The sequence below is a fragment of the Triticum aestivum genome, chromosome 5A, assembly GCF_018294505.1.
Source record: "Triticum aestivum cultivar Chinese Spring chromosome 5A, IWGSC CS RefSeq v2.1, whole genome shotgun sequence".
NCBI classification, from domain to species: Eukaryota; Viridiplantae; Streptophyta; class Magnoliopsida; order Poales; family Poaceae; genus Triticum; species Triticum aestivum.
In genome coordinates this window covers 28,028,683-28,051,505 of record NC_057806.1, presented here as the reverse complement: position 1 = coordinate 28,051,505, position 22,823 = coordinate 28,028,683, and the positions used below count along the sequence as shown (strand labels likewise).

General features: G+C 44.7%; 1 protein-coding gene and 1 pseudogene across 1 annotated transcript; one reads left to right on the top strand and one right to left on the bottom strand.

Annotated features, from left to right (window-relative positions):
- The first annotated feature begins 5,371 nt into the window (after positions 1–5,371).
- LOC123106412 (copper-transporting ATPase PAA1, chloroplastic) lies at positions 5,372–7,263 on the top strand. Its single transcript, XM_044528588.1, has 4 exons — positions 5,372–5,703; positions 5,812–5,865; positions 6,675–6,828; positions 6,998–7,263. Exons 1-4 carry the CDS (start codon positions 5,437–5,439, stop codon positions 7,015–7,017), a joined length of 495 nt encoding a protein of 164 aa, XP_044384523.1. The 5' UTR covers positions 5,372–5,436; the 3' UTR covers positions 7,018–7,263.
- An 8,281-nt stretch (positions 7,264–15,544) lies between these two features.
- On the bottom strand, positions 15,545–19,318 carry LOC123102096 (GTPase LSG1-1-like; annotated as a pseudogene).
- Positions 19,319–22,823: the final 3,505 nt, after the last annotated feature.

Below are 22,823 nucleotides of genomic sequence, written 5' to 3'. Positions count from 1 at the left end.
ATTCGTACGGAGCTGGGGGAGACCAAGCTTCTTGACCTCAGCATCACCGACTATTTCAACAAGATGACGCGTCTCGCTGATACATTGGCCTCCATTGGCCAGCCGCTTCGCAAGGAGGACTTCACCACCTTCGTCATGAACGGACTGGACGACGACTATGATAACCTTGCTGAAAATATCAATGGTCGTGACACTCCGCTTGAACCTCGCGATCTCTACGCCCGCCTCCTCGCCACGGAACAGCGCATCAAGTCTCGCCGCTCTAACCCGAGTTTTCTTGCTGCCAATGTTGCCGCGCGTGGCAAAGGGAAGCCCTTTAAGTCCTCCACCGGCGGCAAGTCAGTGCCTTCGGCTCCACAGACTCAGCGGCCACCTGCCGCCGCTGCCATGCCTCCAACCGGGGGTGGTCGGTGTGCCTGCTGCCCCTCATGTGGCGTTCAGCTCCCCTGTCAGCTGTGCAATATTCCAGGTCACATCGCCTCTCGCTGTCATCGCCGCTTCAAGCAGGACTTCCTCGGCATCGGCAACAATGGCAAAGGCAACGAGAAGCAGGCTGCCTTGGCCACTCATGAGCCTGCTCGCCAAGCAGGCCACACTCCATCCTATTCCATCGACCCAACTTGGTACATGGACACGGGCGCTACGAATCATCTGACAGGCGAGATGGGCAAACTTTCCATGCAAGAACCGTACCGTGGACATGATCAGATTCACACCGCCAATGGAGCAGGTATGCACATATCACATGTTGGTCAGGCCTCTCTCTTAACTCGCACACAAAAATCTCTTCATCTCCATAATGTTCTTCGAGTTCCTTCTGCTACTCGTAGCTTATTGTCTGTTCCACAACTTACTCGTGATAACAATGTTTTCACTGAGTTTCATCCTTTTTATTTTTTTATCAAGGATCGGGCCACGAGGGACGTTCTGCTTAGAGGTCGCCTGCGTGATGGACTTTATGCACTTGATCCACCATCTGCTCCTCGAGCGTTCAGCGGTGTCCGTGTTTCGCCCACTCATTGGCATGCACGGCTTGGTCATCCTGCAACTCCCATAGTTCGTAGTATCCTACATAGTCATAATCTTCCCATTGTGTCCAATAAAGATGCTGCCACAGTCTGTGATGCCTGTCAGCAAGGCAAGAGTCATCAGCTTTCGTTTTCAGATTCGAGTCGTGTCGTTAAAACTCCACTTGAGCTTATTTTTTCTGATGTATGGGGGCATGCCCAAACTTCTGTGAGTGGTCATAATTATTATGTCAGTTTTATTGATGCTTATAGTCGATTTACATGGCTTTACCTTATCAAGCGTAAATCTGACGTGTTTGATGTGTTCCTCCAATTTCAAGCTCATGTTGAGCGTCTTCTCAAGCATAAGATTATCCATGTTCAGACCGATTGGGGGGGTGAGTATCACAACCTCAATTCTTTTTTTAATAAGCTTGGAATTTCACATCGCGTGTCTTGTCCTCATACACATCAGCAGAATGGCACGGCTGAACGTAAGCATCGTCACATTGTTGAAACTGGTCTCACTTTACTTGCCCATGCATCGGTACCTTTTAGGTTTTGGAGTGATGCGTTTTCCACTGCCTGTTTTCTCATAAATAGGCTTCCTACACGACTCCTTGGAATGAAAACACCGCTTGAACTGTTGCTTAATGAGTCTCCGGATTATACCTTTCTCAAAATTTTGGCTGTGCTTGCTGGCCTCATCTTCGTCCATATAATAAGCGCAAGCTTGAGTTTCGATCCAAACTTTGTGTTTTTCTTGGGTATAGCTCTCTTCATAAAGGGTACAAGTGTCTCCACATTCCATCTAACCGTGTCTACATCTCGCGTGATGTTGTGTTTGATGAGAATGTATTCCCGTTCTCGTCTTTCTCCATCACTCCTGCACCTCCAGTTCCATCTTCATCTACCACTTCTCCCCTGCCTGCTCAATTTGTTGATGTTGCATACTCTCCTGCGTTGTTGCCTAATCATGCTGCAGGTACAGGTCGTGGAGCTCGTCTTGAGTTACTGGATGAACAGGAGGAGCCGTCAGGTGCACCTGGCTTGGTGCCTGGTGCCATGCATGCGCCATGCATGCCTCCCGCGCGACCGGGGTCGGCAGCCCCGGCCTCACCCGCGCGACCGGGGTCGGCTGCCGCACCAGCTCTTCCCAGGCTGGAATCGCCTGGGCCTCAAGGTGTCGCCCCCGACTCACCTGGGCTGGCCTCAAATGGGCCGGCCGTGGATGGCGTGGAGCAGCCGGCCTCCCCTGGGCTGGAGTCGCCCGGGCTGGTTTCCCCTGGACCAGCCTCGCCTGGGCCCGGATCGCCTGGGCTGGTGTCGCCTGCCTCTGTGCCGTCGTCTGGCCCTGCCTCGTCACTGCCTTCGTCGCCTGATGCCTCGCCGGTCTCTCTGGTTCCGTCACGACCGGCTGCTGCTGCTCAGAGGCCACACACGCGCAGCAGGTCTGGCATTTTCTGTCCCAAGCAACGCAAAGATGGGACGGTGGCGTGGCTTGCAGCCTGTATTGCTCATCTCAAGGAAGATCCTTCGGCTGAACCGCGTCATTTTCAGGCTGCCCTTGGGATCCCTCATTGGCGACAGGCTATGGAACAAGAGTTTCAAGCGTTATTGACAAATGGTACATGGCAACTTGTTCCTCCGGTCTCTGGTGTTAATGTCATTGACTCCAAGTGGGTCTTCAAAGTTAAAAGGCATGCTGATGGTTCTATTGAACGCTATAAGGCACGGTTAGTGGCGAAAGGGTTCAAACAACGGTATGGTCTTGACTATGAGGATACATATAGTCCGGTGATCAAACCAACGACTATCCGACTTCTGTTATCCTTGGCTGTTACTCGAGGCTGGTTTCTTCGTCAGCTGGACGTTCAGAATGCCTTTTTGCATGGAGTTCTGGATGAGGAGGTTTACATGCGTCAGCCACCAGGATTTGTGGATTCTGCTCGCCCCCATCATCTGTGCCGTCTGGTCAAGGCGCTCTATGGGCTGAAGCAGGCTCCTCGTGCCTGGCATGCCAGGTTGGGCTCTGTTCTTCGGTCCCTGGGCTTTGTTCCTTCCACTGCTGATACGTCACTCTTCCTTCTGCATCGGCCTGAGGTGACGATGTATCTGCTGGTGTATGTTGATGATATTATTCTCATCAGCTCATCTGATGCTGCTGCTGATCGTCTCATCTCCTCCTTGAGTGGTGATTTTGCGGTGAAGGATTTAGGCACGTTGCATTACTTCCTTGGCTTGGAAGTCTCTCGTTCTCCTGCTGGTTTGACACTCACTCAACATAAGTACTCCATGGATTTGCTGCGCAAGGCAGGTATGCTACAGTGTAAACATGCCATGACTCCTATGTCTGCTACTGATCGTTTGTCTGCATTTGATGGAGATCCTCTCACTTCGGATGACTCTACTGAGTATCGCAGTATTGTTGGTGGTCTGCAGTATCTGACCATCACTCGGCCTGACATCTCCTATGCAGTCAATCGTGTTTGTCAGTTTCTTCATGCTCCTCGGACTACTCACTGGTCAGCGGTGAAGCGTATTCTTCGTTATGTACGCCTCACTGCAGCATATGGTTTACTTCTTCAGCCAGCGCCGTCTTTTGCACTTTCAGCTTTTTCAGATGCAGACTGGGCTGGTAATCCAGATGACAGGCGATCCACGGGGGGACATGCTGTCTTCTTTGGTCCTAACTTGATCGCCTGGGCTGCTCGCAAACAAGCTACAGTGTCCAGGAGTAGCACTGAAGCAGAATATAAAGCCGTTGCAAATGCTACAGCTGAGATCATATGGGTACAGTCCTTATTGAGAGAGTTGGGAGTTCCTCAAACTCAGCCGCCTGTCCTTTGGTGTGATAACATTGGAGCTACATATCTCTCATCTAATCCAGTGTTTCATGCTCGGACAAAGCACATAGAAGTTGACTATCATTTTGTACGGGAACGTGTTGCACAGAAGCTACTCCACATCAAGTTCATCTCCTCCAAAGATCAACTTGCTGACATTTTCACGAAGCCTCTTCCACAACCTCAGTTTGTAGGCTGCAGGCGCAATCTTAACATACTTTGTACTTCAGGGCATAGTTAAGATTGAGGGAGGGTGTTAGACTGTATTTACATATAGCTTCTGTATATGTCTTGTATATTGTATCGTACATCTTAGTGTACCCCTTATATATATGAGATAGCCACACCCTTAACGGGTGTCGTGCAGTTTCCCAAAACCTTGTGTTTAACATAACAAACTTTATCTCTTTCAACAAAATAATTATCTCCAAAAAAAAACTATGCGAGAAGCTATAGAACAACGCAATGGATAGTGACCATAAAAAAATACTAGGAAGGAAAGAGGATTGCACCTCTCGCTGAGTTTCAAGTTGGCTTGCTAAGACGATTGTATTCATCCACAATCTGTTAGGAAGAGCAGGGCATGTGATTTGAGGAACAAGAATACCAATAAGGTGTGATGGTGAATCAAAACAGATAAACTTAGAAGATATTCTTCGATAAACTTTTATTTTCCATGCATGTTTTTTCTATTTTCCCTTTTTTATCTACCTTTTCTTTTTCGTGTTTCCCCTTTTCTGTTCATTTTGGTATTTTCTATTTTTGTGTTTATTTTTCTGGCAGGTAGGCCCAACATTTTTTAGAAATTGTGTTTTCTTAAAACTATATGAGTTTTTTTAGGCCCAAGATTAAAAAAATTGTTTTGTTAAAACTATATAAGTATTTTTTTTATATAAAACACGTGATCAATTTGAAAAAACGTTGATAATTTTTACAAAAAGGCGAAGATTTTCTTTTGAGAATCTAAGGCGATTTTTTTAACTACAAGAACATTAAAAGAAAGGTAAACACTTTATAAATTAACAATAAAATTTTAAAGTGCCAACACTTTTGAAGAACTACATACACAATTCTTATAAACATGTGAACATCTTTAAGACTTACCTGAGTATTTGTAGAAATGCATTAGCACTTTTTAAGTAGACAAACATTTGAATAAAATGCCCAAACACTTGTTGAAATTACGTGAACACATTCTTGAGACTACATGAAATGCATGAACGGTTTTGTGCGAATCGTACGAACATTTTTATAAATATATGTAACATATATTTTAGTTAGATGAATATTTTTTTAGAATATTTGAACGCTTTTGTAAAAAAAGTTAACATTTTTCTTATTATTAAACAGCTCATATGAATCAATAGAACACATGTTTATTATTATTGTTATATACATTTAAAATATTAGTGAAATAGATACATTTTTGTGATTTATAGCACAGATAAGATAGTCGCGTGCACCATAATGGAATAAGGAGGCCCACGTAAGAACAAAGTGAATGGATATCGACTCGCGGCGGAGGAGGCCGAACGAAACGAAACGAACGTGAGCAGAGCAGCGAGACACGTCGTGCCAGAGCAATGGAGCCTGCCGCAATCACATCAGCAGCGCCGCCGGCCTTGGCGGCCACGCGGCTCCTCGTCATCCCGCCTCCCCGCGGCGGCTTCGCGTCCATCTCCCTCCCCACCTCCATCGGTGGAGGCGGGGGCAGGGGCGGAGGTCGCTCCGCTGGAGGAGGCGGCGGCGGCGGCGGAGGAGGAGGAGACTCTGGTGCCGGCGCTGCAGCGGCGATGGCGCTCGTCGAGGCCGGGACGATTGACGGCGACGTCATCGTGCTCCACGTCGGGGTATGTATGTATGTATATAATTCTGCGTAATCCCACTGCTCGCCGCCAGCGCGCCATTGCAGGGCAATTCCTTTCTTTTGGTACTAATTTGGCATGCAAGCATTGCAGGGTATGTCGTGCGGCGGATGCGCCGCCAAAGTGAAGCGGATTCTCGAGAGCCAGGTCCGTTCCTCGGCTTTTGCAAATGAATTTTTCATCACTTGCATGTTTGCCACTGAATGTATGTATTCCTCGAATAAGGAGGCGAACGTTTGGTCTATAGGTGTATCTACACCCTACATAAATAAAATAGCAATTGAATAAAAAGTAAAAAAATAAAATATTTTTGAAATAAATTTGACCTTTCATTGTACTTGTGAAAAAAGTTCCACAAAAAGGAAAACTCCCCTTGACTTCTTTTCAAAAATACTCCATCACTAATCTCTTATATTTCTTTACGGAGAGAGTAACAATTTTTCATCGAAAATAATGTAAATAGTTATAATAGCAAATAAATTTACTTTTTTTGCCTTGGAGTCAGCGCTGGTGGTTTTTTAGTGAAAATTTATATACTAGTGCAAAAGAAAGTCAAGTTTGTTGTAAAAAAAACTTCTGAACTATTTTGTAACTCTTAATTTTTCCTCATATAGAGTTCATATATATTTTTTTTTGAAAAAGGGGAAAGCACCGGGCCTCTGTATGAGAATGATGCATGCAGCTATTTTATTAACAAAAGGATGCCAACAAAGTCTGAGGTTTAGTCTTGGCTCACAAACAGAACCCAAGCGACAAGAGAAATATAGAGTCTAGATACAACCAGGAACAAAGAGGCATTTCCGGCCTGCCATACCTATTTGCTACTGAACTTGATGTTTGCCACTGCCTTCTTTCATGTGCTATCCCTACCACATCTTCAATCAGCAGCATGGCCAATGTAACTGAAAATCTAGTGAATTACTGCTCCACCGATGTTGAATCTTTTACTTTTACAGCCTGAGGTTGCTTCTGCCACGATCGACTTGGCCAAGGCGACCGCGGTGGTGCGGACGACACCAGAAGCCATGATGACCAAGGACTGGCACAAGGAACTTGGGGAGAAGCTTGCAAATGACCTAAGAAATTGTGGATTTCAGTCTCATATGCTTGGTAAGGGTTGTGTTTTTCTGTCTTCCAAGTTTCGACCCAGTTTGATGTGCATGTGATTTAGTTAAATATAGGTACACTTACATTATTGTACGTGTCGGCACCCTTTTTTTTTGTCAATACAACAAATGGCCCTCTCTTGGAAACTCAAGCACTCGTGTCTTTCTTGCAGATGAAACCGAACAAAGCTGATTCAGCACCGGCGCCTGAGTACCCTTGAAGTTTTTGCACAATCGGATGCTCTTGTTGAACGCAGTAACTATCTTGCACAAGTTGTACATGTGGTTGTGGCAATATGAGAAATGTTTTGCGTTGAGATCTGTTGTCGTAAGTCAAATCTCCATGACTGTATTTAATTGCAGAAAACCATCACATTGTGGGCTAGGTTTGCAGGACACACGGGTTTACAGGTTTGGAACAAAAACCACTGAGTCTAATCTTTTGAAGAAGAACAAAACATTGTTGGCGTCCTTGCCCCATTTGATGACAACTATGACATGTGGGCCCCGCAAAAGCTGACGTGGCGTAACTGCTTGTACTTGATGCCGTTAGACATCACTAGAGGAGACGGCCTAGTTGTTTCAATCAAAACCGAAACGAATCGGTACGGGTCAAACCCCTCCTCACCCCACCTCCCCCTCTCGCTCGCACTTTCTCCCTCATAGAAATCCATACGAATTTGATTTGTTATAAACTTTCGAAACCGGAAGCTGTCTTTGAAGTTCAAAAATAAACTATTGATACTTGACTTGGAGTACTCTTTGAAGCTTCACAAAAGAATAGTTCTAGTAGGCATGCAATTAGCCCATAAACTGGAACTGATAGCAATTTACCTTCTATGTTCTATAGCTATTTCCAATTTTATAGATCATGCGCATGCACATTTTTTTAAAGGATCTTCGATCTTTGATGTGGCACTATGAAACCAGCATCCTTTCGGATCAGGCTCTCATAGAGGAATATGTAGTCAAGTGGGGGACTTCTAAAAATGAAAGAGTTATCTATATCCTTTACTAATTCCACTTTTTGCTAGAAAAAGTGTGGTTAACTCAAATCTTGATTTTTTGGGGTCCAGATAACGCCCATACGTGTGACATACTAGACTTCCGTCCACACACCGTGTGCGGCGTGAGTAGGAGGCAGCCCACACGGGTTGTGTGTGGGTAAACATTAGAATTGCTCACACGTGTGAACGCAGCTACTTCATGCCACACACCCAACAAGTACTACTCATCCCACTCTGCGCGTGTGGCATGAAGCAAATATGCCTACACATCCTGGATTTAGTTGCCATCCGGGATGACAGATGTAATTATTTGGGATGGAAAATGCAGTTGTAAAAGCATGGCAACTTTCTCTGTTTTGGTTAACTATAGTTGTCATGTCTAATTCATGGTAGTTGCCGCGCGTAATCAAACCATAGTTGCGGCGTGTGTTTATCTAGTTGACACATGTGGTCCAACCATAATTGCCATGTCTGGTTAATCACAGTCGCTATGTGTGTTTACCCTGGTTGCCACGTGCGCAACTGCAGTTGCTGTCTAGCAACGAATCATAGTTGTCATGTGTTTACCTAGTTGCCATGTACGCGCAACTGCAGTTGCCATTCAACAATGTACGAGTGTCATGTGGGTGAAAAGCAGTTCGCCCACACACGCGTGGACTAGGTTGTGGTTGTGTGGGCAGAAACTAGTTCGCCCACACAGCGCAGCTGGCAAACCGCGTGCTGCGGGGCGTGTGGACGAACTCTCCAATGCTCACACATACGATGATGCCCACGTAGCACTCAGATTCTAACAGATTTCTTTAGAATTCGTGCAAAACAGAATCAACGTGGATCAAGGCGTGTGTGCGTTATCATTTGGGATTTTTTTTCTTATCCTTCACACTTCCAGCTTCCCAAAATTAGTTTGCCACCTTCGGATGCAACTACTACATGGTTGTCTTTATTTTTTATTATGTTAAAGACAAAATGATTTCTAAGTTTACTTACATATATTTTTAGTAATTTATCCTATCTAATTTGGTGTATTGTGCAGAAAATATTATTTTGCGCCCCCTTGCGCAATGTATGATCCACATGCTGAGCACCGTATTGTACTCTTTCTTTTTTCAAAATGCCATTCTACTTTTATCTACATATATGAATAGAAACCTTTGATCTATGGGTGGGGGGGGGGGGGGGGGGCATTACACAGAAAAATGTTCCGGTAGGAATTAATGAAAAAGGGCATACAGAGAGAGGGGATCTTCAATTTTCCTCTAAGGTTGGTACTGAAATTTCTGGTCTCCCAAATATATAGATCTTAAACATTACATGCTATATGTATGCATACAAAATTTCTGGTCTTATAAATATATTGATCAACCATAATGTGTTGTAGAAAAGACAAGTGCTTTGTTCCACAAAAAAAGATGGTTAGATGTGAGGAGAAATATAAACATCTAGTTAGTTCACATGTGCTTCAACATTCCTTGTGTTGCTATTTATTTTATTTCCAACATCTATCCCTTTTTTTGCGGGAATCTATCCATTAAATATTTGCACTGCATTGCGAGGGAAAATATACAATTGCACCGTTTAAATTACTGCTGCACAATCTATCATCACCATTACCAAGTTCAGCAGGAAAAAATGTCAATAAAAAATTTCTTTTTTTGAAAAGAGAGGGGTCGCCCCCCGCCCCAACTTTTATTAAGCCAAGGCAACGGCAGAGACCAGATTGTTGAACAGCTCTCGGCGACAACCAAAAGTAGCCGCCACAGAACAAACATCCATCAGGGTTTTTAGGCTACTACCCTATTACATCCCATAAGAGAGTCATACTCATGCAGACCACAACGCAGACGATAAGTCACTCAAGACATACACTAAACCCAAGCAATTCTAAGCAGTTCCCCTCTTTGACGCTCCAAAAGCCTTAAGCACCGGAGAAGTAGAGCACCCTGGGCCTCTGAAGATAAGATTTTGCACTGCCTGATTGTTGCCGCCACCTGTCCCAGCACACAACGTATATCTCGCCATCTTCCCCCCTGAAAGACAAAGTCATTGCGTAACCGCCATAAGCACCACAAGGTAGCAGAAGTAACCATATTCACAGCTTCACATTGTTTTTTCCTCTTTCAAAAAGAAGTCAAGGATGAAAAAGAAACAGGAGGGGGAATGCTAAGTGCTTCAGCAACCACAGACCAGACATTAGATGCAACAATGCAATCAAACAGAAGATGTTGGATAGATTCCAACTCAGCACAAAAAACACAAGTTTTATCCTCAACATTTCTTCTTTTGGCCAAATTGTCTCTAGTAAGGCTTTTATTATTGTACATCAGCCATAAAAAGACATGGATATTTGGAGGGACTTTGATTTTCCAAATAAAATCTCTGATCTCAGAAGAACCCCCCCCCCCCCCCCCCCAAAGTTGATCAGTTTATAGAATGACTTAACAGAGTATTGACCATTTGATTCTAGGGCCCAGATAGGGCTGTCTGGATGATCTGAAAGGGTAGTTTGTGAAACCAAGCTAACTAAACATCCCCATTTCTGCATCATGGCCTCATCCACACAGCGCCTGAAAGTGAGACATAAGTTCACACCATCCCGTACCTGGGACAAAGTGGCATCCTGTTGATGACAGATATCAAATAATTCCCAAAAAGCAGTTTTTAGGGAGCACCCCCCAATCCAGTTATCATGCCAGAAGGCAATGTTATCCCCATTCCCAGGATTCCATTTCCAGAAATTTTTTGCAGCAGCAAAAGCCCAAGAGATGCTTTTCCAGAAGGGAGACCCAGAGGCAGGTTTAGCATGGAAAATATTAGGTTTATCAGTAGCATATTTGAAGTAAAGAAGTTTTTTCCAGTCCCCCTCCCTCCCATCATAGAACCTTTTCCCCCAAGAGGCCAGGAGAGCCATGTTAAATTCCCTGAGATTAGGGACACCCAGGCCACCAAATTCCTTCTTTCTAGCCACAAGGCCCCAGTTAGCTAAATGGTATTTGTGAACCTCACCCATATTGCCCCAGAAAAAATGAGACATTTGGGAGGTGATCATATCAATAGCCCAGTTTGGGAATTTAACCATAGCCGTAAGATATGAGGGAATGCTGGCAATACAAGTAGTTAATAAAATCAGCTTGCCTCTGTAAGATAAAAGTTTGCCTAGCCAACCAGCAATATTTTTTATAATCCTATCAATGATAGGTTGCAAGTCTTCCCTCCTCAGTTTTTTAAAATGAAGTGGCACACCAAGATATTTGAAAGGAAAGTCACCAAATTGACAACAAAAAATTTGGGCAAATTCTCTAGACATTTGCTCAGATACATGAATGGTATGCAAATCACTTTTATGAAAATTGATTTTTAAGCCAGACAGCTTCTCAAAACAAGTCAGGATCCACTTCAATTTTTTTGCATATTCCACAGATTCTTGAATGAACGGAATGGTATCATCAGCATACTGTAAACTAACTACTCCACCCGGGATGGCATGTGGGAGAAGCCCACCAATCAAGCCATTATTAACAGCTTTAGCCAGCATTTTAGAAAAAACATCAGCCACCAGGTTAAAAAGAAGGGGGGAGTGGGGGTCCCCTTGTTTCAACCCTTTACCTCCAACAAAGTGTGGCCCATTTGTGTCATTGATTCTAACCTGAAATGTCCCATGTTTCAAGGTGCTAAGCACCCAACTAACCCATTTAACCCCAAAGCCTATAGAAAGAAGCATTTCCTCCAGGAATTCCTAGCTGACCCTATCATAAGCTTTCTCATAATCCAGTTTAAGAATCAACCCACTAGTGTTAGACCTATGGACCTCATGAATCACTTCATGGGCCATAACAACACTTTCCAATATAAATCCCCCTTTAATAAAGGCAGTTTGGTTATGTGAAATGAGTTTATCACAGATAGGGGAGGCCCTAGTATTCATAGCTTTGGAAAAGATTTTAACAGCACAGTTGCTAAGACTAATAGGTCTGAAATTCTTCATCTCTCTAGCTAGGGGGGGCTTAGGAATGAGAGTAATGATAGCATAGTTCAGTTTGTAAATATCTAGCACCCCATTCTCAAAATCCCTGACCATCCACATAAAGTCATTCTTGATGAGATCCCAGAAGTTCTAATAAAAGAGGAATGATAACTCAAGTTCTGTCAATAAAAAATTTCAGTAGGCAAAAATAAAATAAAAACAACAATAATAAGAAGAATAGACAACCCCAGCAGAAAAGAACTTGGCGTTGTCCGGATTTGAACCGGAGATCTTCCGCGTGTTAAACTGACGTGCTAGACCAACTACACCACAACACCTTTTGATTTTGTTAATGCAACAATATTATATATTTTGTTGAGACAATTATGACGTCACTATCAGCTGGACAAAAAGGAGCAAAATCAATTTGTGGTGGCGTCCGGGTTCAAACCGGAGATCTTTAGCGTGTAAAACTAACGAGAGAGAGAGAGAGGGAGAGAGAGGGGGGGGGAGAGAGAGGGGGAGGGAGGGAGAGAGAGGGAGAGGGGGAGGGAAAATCAATTTGTGGTGGCGTCCGGGTTCGAACCAGAGATCTTCAGCGTGTAAAACTAACGAGAGAGAGAGAGAGAGAGAGAGAGAGAGAGAGAGAGAGAGAGAGAGAGGAGGGAGAGAGAGGGGGGGAGAGAGAGAGGGGGGAGAGGGAGAGAGAGGGAGGGAGAGAGAGGGAGAGGGAGGGAGAGGGGGAGGAGGAGAGGGATGGGGAGGGAGGGAGAGAGAGAGAGAGAGAGGGGGAGAGAGAGAGAGAGAGAGGGAGAGAGAGAGAGAGAGAGATCAACTTTTTGAGTCCATCCTTTACAACCTTCCTAAGGTTTCTAATTTTAAACTGCCACTTACTTGGTGGGTTTGTAAGGTGGCAAGGGGAGTTTAAAACATGCCTCACACCCAACATATCAGGGTTCGAAGCTCCCGCCAAAAGGCACGCAGCTGGTTTTCGAAGGAAAAACTAATAACTTTCCAGTTTAGTGGGTGAGTCCTACATTATTGTGAGCTAAGATTTTACTAGGAGTTAACATTCAGACATAGATTAGAGATGTCCTTACAAGAACGTTTGTTGCTGGGTTCTACAAATGATAAAAAAATACAAGCAATATAAGATGAAGGATACAGAGACAGAGTATTTTAAGTCTGGACAAACTTGTCTCTAGGAAAATGGGGGCAAGCCCTGGCTTCAATGTACTGGAACACAACAATCTCCAAAAAAAAAAAGCATATCGACTTGTGAACAACAACAGCAAACAAATTATAGCAAGACAACATCTTCAAGCACCAGAACGCACCACATTGCATGTATCATTCAGCGATACAAACTCGGGAAGAACAAACCTAGTCCAAAAGAAGATGAAGGAACATATAGGTGCATAACAAGATGAACTTAACACCACAGCACTAGCTAGTTTCCACAAAGCAAACAAAAGGAGACGGACTCAAACACAGATGCAATTTCTTCCTGGCAACAAGAGATCCATCATCACTCAGCTGAGCACATCACTGACATTCACTGGCTCAATCAATACTTCAGTCATATTTATCAGAATAAGAGCTGCCGCACGGATAAACATGAGGAAGAAGGTCCTGTACTAATAATTCCAGCCAAAGCTGAGATTGCCGGGTGTTTATGGTGTAGCTCGAGAGGAGCTGAAGGATGGTGAAAGGAGGTTTAGCAACGGGTAGCCTGATGGGGTTTGGGTTTAAGAAGGAATGCATGCTGCCTATGGCTTCACAGACGCACTCTTCTCTCTCTCTCTCTTCAGGTCATACTGGTAAATGTCATGTGACGAATCTGTAGGCTTGACGTAGTAGATGCAGTTGGCGATGACAGAGGGGAACTTGTCCGCACTGACAGACAGGCTCCTGCGGTAACCGATGAAGATGGCACGGCCACCGATGCCCTCCACCGGCTCAAGCTCATCGCTGTCGGTGTCCAGCGTGAAAACTTTCAGGTGTGGCTGCACGTTGACAATCGCCAGAATCTCTCCGGCAGATTCGACCAGGAAAATGCGGTTGGCATTACTTGTCCAGGAAAGATCGGCAAACCCCATACCCATCGAAGGTTTTTCTTCGTACATCTTGTAAGTATCAACGTCGAACAGCTTCATCAAACGGAACATCTTATCAGCCAAAGCAACCGGAAGCGGTGCCGCCCTTCTATGCCAACCGTCTGCGGCATAGATACCGCCGGCGATGGCCAGCGGCATCACAATCTGGCATGAGCTCGCAACTTCTTCATCCAAATCTGGGCTGAAATCGTCGCTGTCAGGAACAGCCATGTATCGTTCGCAAGTACCACCATCACAGACCAAGATGAGGGTGGGTGGAGAACCGAGGTCCGCAGAAGAGAGCGACGGCCCGAAAATGCCGGTGAGAGCAGCGGCAGCAGGATCCCTGCGGGAGGGCACGGGCGCCTTGAAGCGGATCATGTGGCCGGTGAAGGGGTTGAGGACGACCGCACGGTGAGGGGGCTTCTTGTCGGCGAGGACGAAGAAGCCGCCGTGGGTGGTGGCGACGAGGCAGTACCGGCGGAGCAGAGGCAGGTCCAGGCGGACGACACGGCCGCTGACGGTGTTCACCAGGAGGCGTGAGTCGCTACCCATGTGGAAGTGCTCGTCGACGACGATCCACCGGCACGGCCGGAAGCGGGGCTCGGAGGAGTCCTTGGGGTCGTCGGTGGCGGAGCGCCAGCTCGGGCAGACGGCGCGGAGGCCCATGTAGAGGTCGAGGTCGTTGGTGTCCAGGAGGCGGTCGGCGATGCGCCGGACGAGCTCGGGCGGGAGCGAGGACCAGTCCGCCATGGCTGGATGGATGAGAGGTTTCTGGCTGCTGTGGGTAGGAATTCTGAGCGTGGGTAGACGAAGGTTGGTTAAGTAGGGGTTTGAGTGTGGAATGTGAAGGCAGAGCGGCGGCATTGCGACGGGGCGCATGCGTTGGCGATTGGGGGCGCGAGAACCGAAGGGTGGCCGTTGGCCTGTTGGGGTTCAAATTCAATGGGGCGGGAGTGCATGGCCACCATTGGAGCAGCTCTCTTGGAAATGACAACAATGGGCGGTGCCGCCTCGTTAAAATGACCGATTAAATGCATTTGAATGAGAAAAAGTATTAGGAGAGGTGCCTGAGATGAAACTTGAATGACAAAATAAAATTTGAATGAGAGAATGCATTTTCAAGGTTTTTTTCCCCTCTCTTGGAGTAACTTTTATCTTCAAAATGAAACTTGAAATGCTGAATCTACACAAACCAATTTGCAAGAGGCAAGAGGTACGTACTCCAAAGTTTGCAGGAATCGTTCAATGAATGGAATGGGGGCAGGTTGTCTTCTGGCTCCAAAAAATACTGCAGTTGGCAGAAAATGTGAAAATCCATGCGCACAATGCAATTCCACTCCGTATATGTAAAATAAAATATAGTTAGTGCTCGAATAATGGTTAGCAGCCTGAAAAAAGTACTTCAAGATGATCTTCGCATATGTATAGTTACGTCGATTGTTGAAAAATTACAGAACACCACGCGTATCACAAGTCACAACCCACGTTATATTTACAACGGCAATCTCTGCATGTTCGGACACATTATCAGGAAACAATCTTCACGTCAGTCTCCCGTCCATCTACCAGAGCAGATTCAGCAATCGGCACACAGCCAGAGCAAGCACAGCTATATTATGTGTAGATGTATTTCTTGGCCTTTTTGCATTCGACAGACATCTTCCCGGAAGCAGCAACTGTGATATGTGGTTGTTTAGGAAGCTTGGGACACTGGCACTAGACATTTCCATCCACGCTGACCGTGGGATGACTGACGGTGGGCTTCTGGAAGTCCCTTACCACCGCCGTCCCATCGCTGCCATCGTTGCTAGCCCTCCAGGACCGGTCCTTCTTCCGCTGGGGTTTCCTGTGCTGCTTCTGTGATGCCTGGTGCTGCTTCTTCTTTCCAGTGGCATTGGACCCTTCGCTGGCGGCCAAGTCGAAAGACTCGAGGTCACTCAAGAGCTGCCTCATGTCTGGACCTCCTGTCATATCATCCTGTTCATCGGAGTCGTCACTGCCAGATTCGTCAACTGCTGAAGCAGTCGGACCTTCTGCTGCTGCAACAGTAGATTCTCTTGTTTCTACTTCATCGTCTGTGACAACACCAGGAGGGAGTTCGTAGTGTGGGATTTTGCCGTCGATGTAGTCCTTGAGTATCTGCCTAGCAGCCCTTGTCTCGTCAGGCAGCCCGCCATGGCTGACATGGCCCCGAGACGCGCAGTATGCCCGCAACAGCTCAGCTGCAGTCGGTGGCCGAGATTGTGGTTCGTATGGCTTTGGCTTTGGCAAGGTGATCTTGTAAATCTGCTCCAGGACGTCTCTTGGGACACGATCTGCCACCACCTGGATAGCTTCCCGGTGCTTTGTCATCCTATCAATCGGCAAGACACCGCATGACACCATCTCATGCCTTGAGCTTGAGAATGAAGGGAAGACCAGACCAGGACAATCACACAGCATGAGCTCTTCAGAGATTATCAATGTCTGGAAATGTTTTGTCTTACCAGGTGTGTGAGTAACACCGGTCTTCTTCTCACCAACCAAAGCATTTATGGTGGAACTCTTCCCAACATTTGGATAACCAACAAATCCAGCAACTACATGTTTAGCCACTGATGAAACGGAATCAGTAGAACTTCTTGTTCCCCTTTACTAGCTGACGTCCTTCTTTGTGCTGCGATAGATTTCGCTTCAGCTTGCAACCTCATCAAAAGTTCTTCCCTGCCAGATATCTTGGTATCCATATCAGGTGAAGCAGAACCTTGTTCACCACTCGACATTTTTCCTTCTAATGTGGCAGTAGCAGCTTTAGCAGACCAGAAAACATGAAGAATATCGTGCTCCTTGAAATAATCTGCCCATATTTTTCTGTATTTAGGCCAAATGTACAAGGACGTCATTTCATAGTCATGCTATATAGTGCAACAAATTAATCACAATGGACAAGGTGCAGACCTGATATTTAAAGGTAGTAGATCAGCCTTGTTGACAAGGAGCATTGTTCTCTTGTGTTCATCAAGTTCCTTTGCATATACCTAGTACAAATAAGACTCATCAGATCAAGAAAACACTGCAGAATCCGCAATAGAACACATTAGGTACAACAACTGGTTTTGGTGTCAACACATAAACCTATCATGAATGCACAACAGTAGATTCAGATTAGCATATTTTACTTTTGTAGCAGAGAACATGGAAAGTTCATCTTAATATGGAGAAAAGAAAAACAAGACTCGGATCACAGATCATGCTAGCAAGATAATTTTAACAGATAAGATCTATGAGAAGGTTGAATTATGTATGTTTGCTCATGATAGACAGAAAACCTGAATTTGCTTCAGCCACAAATACAGGAAACAAGCACATTCTAATAATATAGCTGTTGCAAGCTTCCAACTTGCAATACTTGCATCAGAAGCATGTAGTCTCTGAATGAGAATTCATGAACAGCTCTCTGGACCAATTTTACTACTATTGGCTTTCATGCACAAAACTGGACACTGGACAAACTTAAACTAGGGACAAGCTGCAATCATTTTGCTATGTGTAGTAGATATTCCTTGAGTTGACCAAATTACTACAGGAACATGATAAGAAGTACCTCAAGATCAGGACACCGGTAGAATAAGGGATCTCGAGCATCAACTACCATGACCAGCTTCATGGAAGAAAGAAAACAGTAGTCAGTACTTCTGCATGATATTCATTGAGTTGCTTATCTTCAATCAAGGTACAGTAAATGGATTGGGCATAACAGAGTAGCATATTTAAGGACATGATATACAGTAAATAGAGCACAACAGAGTAGCATATTTACAGGATAGGATATACAGTAGTAAGAGTACAAGTTATATTAATTCAGCGTCAATACGCAGCACAGAAAGAGCATGTGTGACCTTACAAATGCATCTGCCACTCATTTCTTAGAGAATACTCCCTCCGTTCCAAATTACTCGTCGCAGAAATGGATGTATCTAGAACTAAAATACATCTAGATACATCCATACTTGCGACAAGTAATTCAGAACGGAGGGAGTATAACACAGCGGATGTGGTCACACAAAAAAAATTGTGCTAACACCTAACAGTTGGGATCACAAGACCAGTAGGCAAGCAGTGAATCACAGGATTTATGGGTGACAATGGCAGCGAAAGTGGAGCATTACTCACCAAATCACTGCGTTCAATTACTCTCCAGAGCTGTCTCCAGATGTCAATGTTCTTCTCGAAAGGTGTAAGGACAAGCTTGTCATTCTCTTCCAATCTAAGTACAAGAATTGATCAAAGCATTTAATATGTCAAATGGCACAATAAGACACAGCAAGCACCACATTTGTAAGAAAAATTACTGTCACAACATACGTAGTAGATGTACACTGATGCTCGCGCACGTAATCCATGAGAAGAATCCATAACATAAATGCTCAAAACATGGTACTACTACCATCTACCAAATACCATTACCAGTTCCATACAAAAATCAATGGTACAGCTAATAAGTTTAGCTGAGATTATCAGTCCTATAACATGCATTTTGCAGCCGAATTCTCTTCAAACTAGAAAGTTCCGAATCATAAATAAACCGAGTAAAAACACAACTCGGTACCAACCTCGCAAGATTCCTCCGCCACTCAAGGAACGCCTGCCTCTCGCTCGTGTCGAGCTCCTCCGCGGTCATCCGGTTAGTCCACGGTGGACTGCAATCACGGGCCACACACACAGTCAGATCAAAACCACAACCCCTAATAAACTCAAAACAACAGAGCAACTAAAGCAAGAGCAATCAGGGGCACTCACCGCCTTGGAACCCCCAGGCTGTTGGCGTGCAGCGCCTCTTGCTCCTTCCGAAGCCTTCGCCTCTCCTCGGCTGTCTCTCCCGTCGCATCCCTGTGCCCAATCATTCAATCCAACCATTTCAGACCAAACGCCATTCCAACCAATACAGCCCGGAGCCAACGAACATGTCTCACTGGAGGGAGGGGAGGCGGCTCACAAGTCGATGATGAGGTCGGAGGAGGAGGCGGAGGCGGCGGCGGCGAGGGCGGAATGGAGGCGGTCCTCCTCGGCGGCGCGCTGGAGGACGGCGTCGATCTCGCTGACGTCGATGACGGACTCGAGGGGCGGCGCGCGGCGGCGGGAGGAGGAGGCGAGCGCCTCGCCCCGCTCCTTGGCGGCCGCCGCCGCCCTGTTCTGCTGGCGTATGAGCGCGCGGCCCAGGTCCTCCGCCCCCTTCCCGCCCTTCTTCCCGCGGCCCGCCATCGCGTGGAGACCAAAGGCACCGACCCTTGAGCAGGAACCGTCGGAGAAACCGGCGGCGAGAGGCTTGGAGGCGGAGCGATAGGCGGGGCTAGGGTTTTAGCGAGGAGGAGGGGGGAGGAGGAGGAGGCGTGCTGGAGGAAGAGGACGATGCGACGAAGAGGAGAAAAGGTCTGGCAAATGGGAGTCATGGAGTTCGTTTTCTCCTGTGGGTGAGCCTCTGACGCCCGGGCCCCACCTGACAGAGGGCGTATGTGCTGACGCAGCCCACCAGCCAGAATCTCTGCCCCTAATCTCTACTCCTAATGTCTGAGTTGGTAGTCTCGCCTCATTTCAGTTAATCCTTCCTCACTGATTTTTATCCCACCAATACATTTAAACCGGATTTTATCCATGATCTATTTAAACCGATTTTATCTGCCAATAAGATCAATTTTTTGTAGTATTTGGTAACTTTTATATGGAAAAGAATAAATCATGATCAATATTTAATCAATTTCTGAAGACTAAATCTCTAACTAAAATGGCAAACCGTACGTCATTTCCTTCCTTCGCAGTCCAAACATCTATCAAAAGCATCTCGCATTCCCTCGATCATCCCAAAAAACAAACCCTCTCAATTCTGATTTTTCTTTTTATTCTTTTCAATTCTCATTCGATCTGAATCCAGACAACGGGTTTTGCCTCCCTTCCAACCCATCACGCCCGTTCTGCAAGCCCCCACGAACTACCCAGACATGAGGGCCATAGCAAGGGCCCGTCCCATTGTACGTGGCCAACTGCGGGCGTCCATTTCCGTGAGCCCGCCGCCACCGTGGCCGTGATGGCCCTCGCCCGCACACCTCTCGCGAAAGCCCTCCCCATCGGTTCAACTACAAAAAATTTCAAAAACAAAGTACTATTATTGGCTAATGCAGTATACATGAGATTATGCGATTGATTGAAATTTCATAAAACCAAATGTATAAATACAAACTTACTGCAAATATAACACACCCGTCTCATCAAAATAAGAAACAATCATCACCTAGCTGTGACACACCACAAGGAGGTTAGCAACAAAACAGACCCACATATCTGAATAATTTCATAGTTTTTGTATAATAAACATAGAAATAAACAGATCCACACAATCATCCATTATCAAGCACATCAAAGTCCATAACCAGAGTCTCATCAGTGACACATGCATGTGTACCATTCTTCTGAGCAACATCCTTTTAGCAACAAGATGAGCTCGTCGTAGGAGTCGCCTTCGACAATATGTTGCTTGAGGTTGTTCATGAACTGCAATAGAGTGTAGAATGCAGTATCCTGGAGGTGAGTGATGCTTCCATGGTGCCACACAACCTCAGTCAAGTACCCTTCATCATTCATGATTGTCAGGAGGGTAGTGAAGTTAGGTGGTTGGAGGTTCAGGATCCCGTGGTAGGGGTTTATCTCATTCCACGAGAAGCAGACACTAGTGCTTGTCTGCGTTTAAGATAATCGTAAAATCGTAAAGTATTAGCTCGGTGGTACAGAGATTCAAAACGCATTCTAAATGGTGAAGTAGGTTCATTTTTTTTGTTAAGCTAGCTATTGTCAAATGCATTTGAATGTAGTTGTTATTTCTTGTAAGTGAACAAGGAGAATTTACATGGCCACGACTAATGTCACAACCCTCAAAGGCTTGTGGTCCATCACCTGGATCCCAATGCCACAAACCATGTGTATTATCAATAAAAATATTCAAGTGAACTAAGACCAAAAGGTTGCGACAGATAACTGAAACCCCTTTAACCAGTATAACAAAAAAAATCTAGGACTCATTATCTGTCGAATCCCTTCAACCAAACTGATAGCGGGTTTCATAGAGAACTAAACATCGGTTTGGTTGAAGGGATTCGACAGATCTTTCTAGTTTAATAAGGCATAGGTTTTTTATACTGTTTAAAGGGGCTTTAGTTATCTGTGGCAACCTTTTGGTCTTAGTTCACTTAAATATTTTTATTGATAATACACATGGTTTGTGGCATAGCGATCAGGCGAGGGACCACAAGCCTCTGAGGGTTGTGACATCAGTCGTGGCCAGGTAAATTCTCCTTGTTTACATACAAGAAATAACAACTACATTCAAAAGCATTTGACAATAGCTAGCTCAACAAAATAAATTGGAACCTAGTTTACCAATTAGAATACATTTTGAATCTATGTATCACCGAGCTAATACTTTAAGAATTTACGGTTATCTTAAACGCAGACAAGCACTAGTGTCTACTTCTCATGGAATGAGATAAACCCCTACGACGGGATCCTGAATCTTAAACCACCTGACTTCACTACCATCATCACCATCATGAACGGTGAAGGGTACTTGACTAAGGTTGTCGAGCACCATGGTAGCATCGCTTACCTCCAGGATACTGCATTCTCCACTCTATTGCACTTCATGAACAACCTCGAGCAACATACCGTCGAAGACAAGCCCTACGACGAGCTCGTCATGTTTCCTAAAAGGATGTTGGTCAAAACAATGGTACACATGCATGTGCCACTGATGAGACCCTGGTTATGGACTTTCTTGTGCTTGATAATGAATGACTGTGTGGATCTGGGTTATTTCTATGTGTTTTGTGGCTGATCTCCCCGTGTTGTGGGGCTGGTAGGTGATGATTGTTTCTTATTTTGATGAGACGGTGGTGTTGTATTTACAATGATTTTCATCTATATATTTGGTTTTATGAAATTTCAATAAGTTGTAGAATGTCGGGTATATTACAAAAGCCAATAATAGTACTTTATTTTTCGAATTTTTTATAATTGAGTTATTTGGCATGTTAGGTATATTTTGTGGCAAAGGAAGCTGGATGGAGAAACTATATTGGTAACTTATCAAAAGTGTATTCCATAAATTCTCAAATTTTGAATTTGAGATAGTTTTAAATGGAATAATTTTACATGAATTTGATTGGAAGTTTAGCATGCAAAGTTAGAAACCTTTGCACTTTTTTGGATGGTGGAAATTTCCTAAGATGTTAGTATAATTTAATCCTTAGAAATAATTTTATAGTAGGTCCTTTATGGCACTTCCCATGCCTAAATTTAAAGTGGAATTTAAAACATGCCACACCTCGTATGAAATAAAGCACTCAAAATGTTACTTTCAACACAAAACCTAGAAACTATAGCAATCACTAAGACCATGTCCAAGTCTTAAGATATAGCCCACCTAATAGAAACACTTGTACATGTGAACCATCATTTTTTGTAAAATAATAAATTTTAGTTGATTGTACAAGTGTTGTGTTATTATATATCTCATTGTATTTGCTTGGCTTTCGGTGGCCGAGCCAGGAACCGTCACAATATATTTCTATGAGTATGAAAAACCTTACTGTGTATAACTACCCAAAAAATACCCCAAGACGTCATGTGAAAACATACAAAATATTGCTTAACCGCACAATAAATCAAACAGTTTAACTCAGTGTTTAACGATGCAAAAAAAGATAAAAACATGAGGCAAACTACAAATAGCAATACATATTTTCACCTAGAAGATACAACCAATTTGCATATACTGCCTCTGTTGGCCTATTAGGAGGGATTATTACTATATGGAATGGCAATCTCTTTACAGGATCTGTTGTCAGCCAAAATACGTACCCAATCACTGTGAGATTATCATGCAATCTATCTGGGAACATTTTCT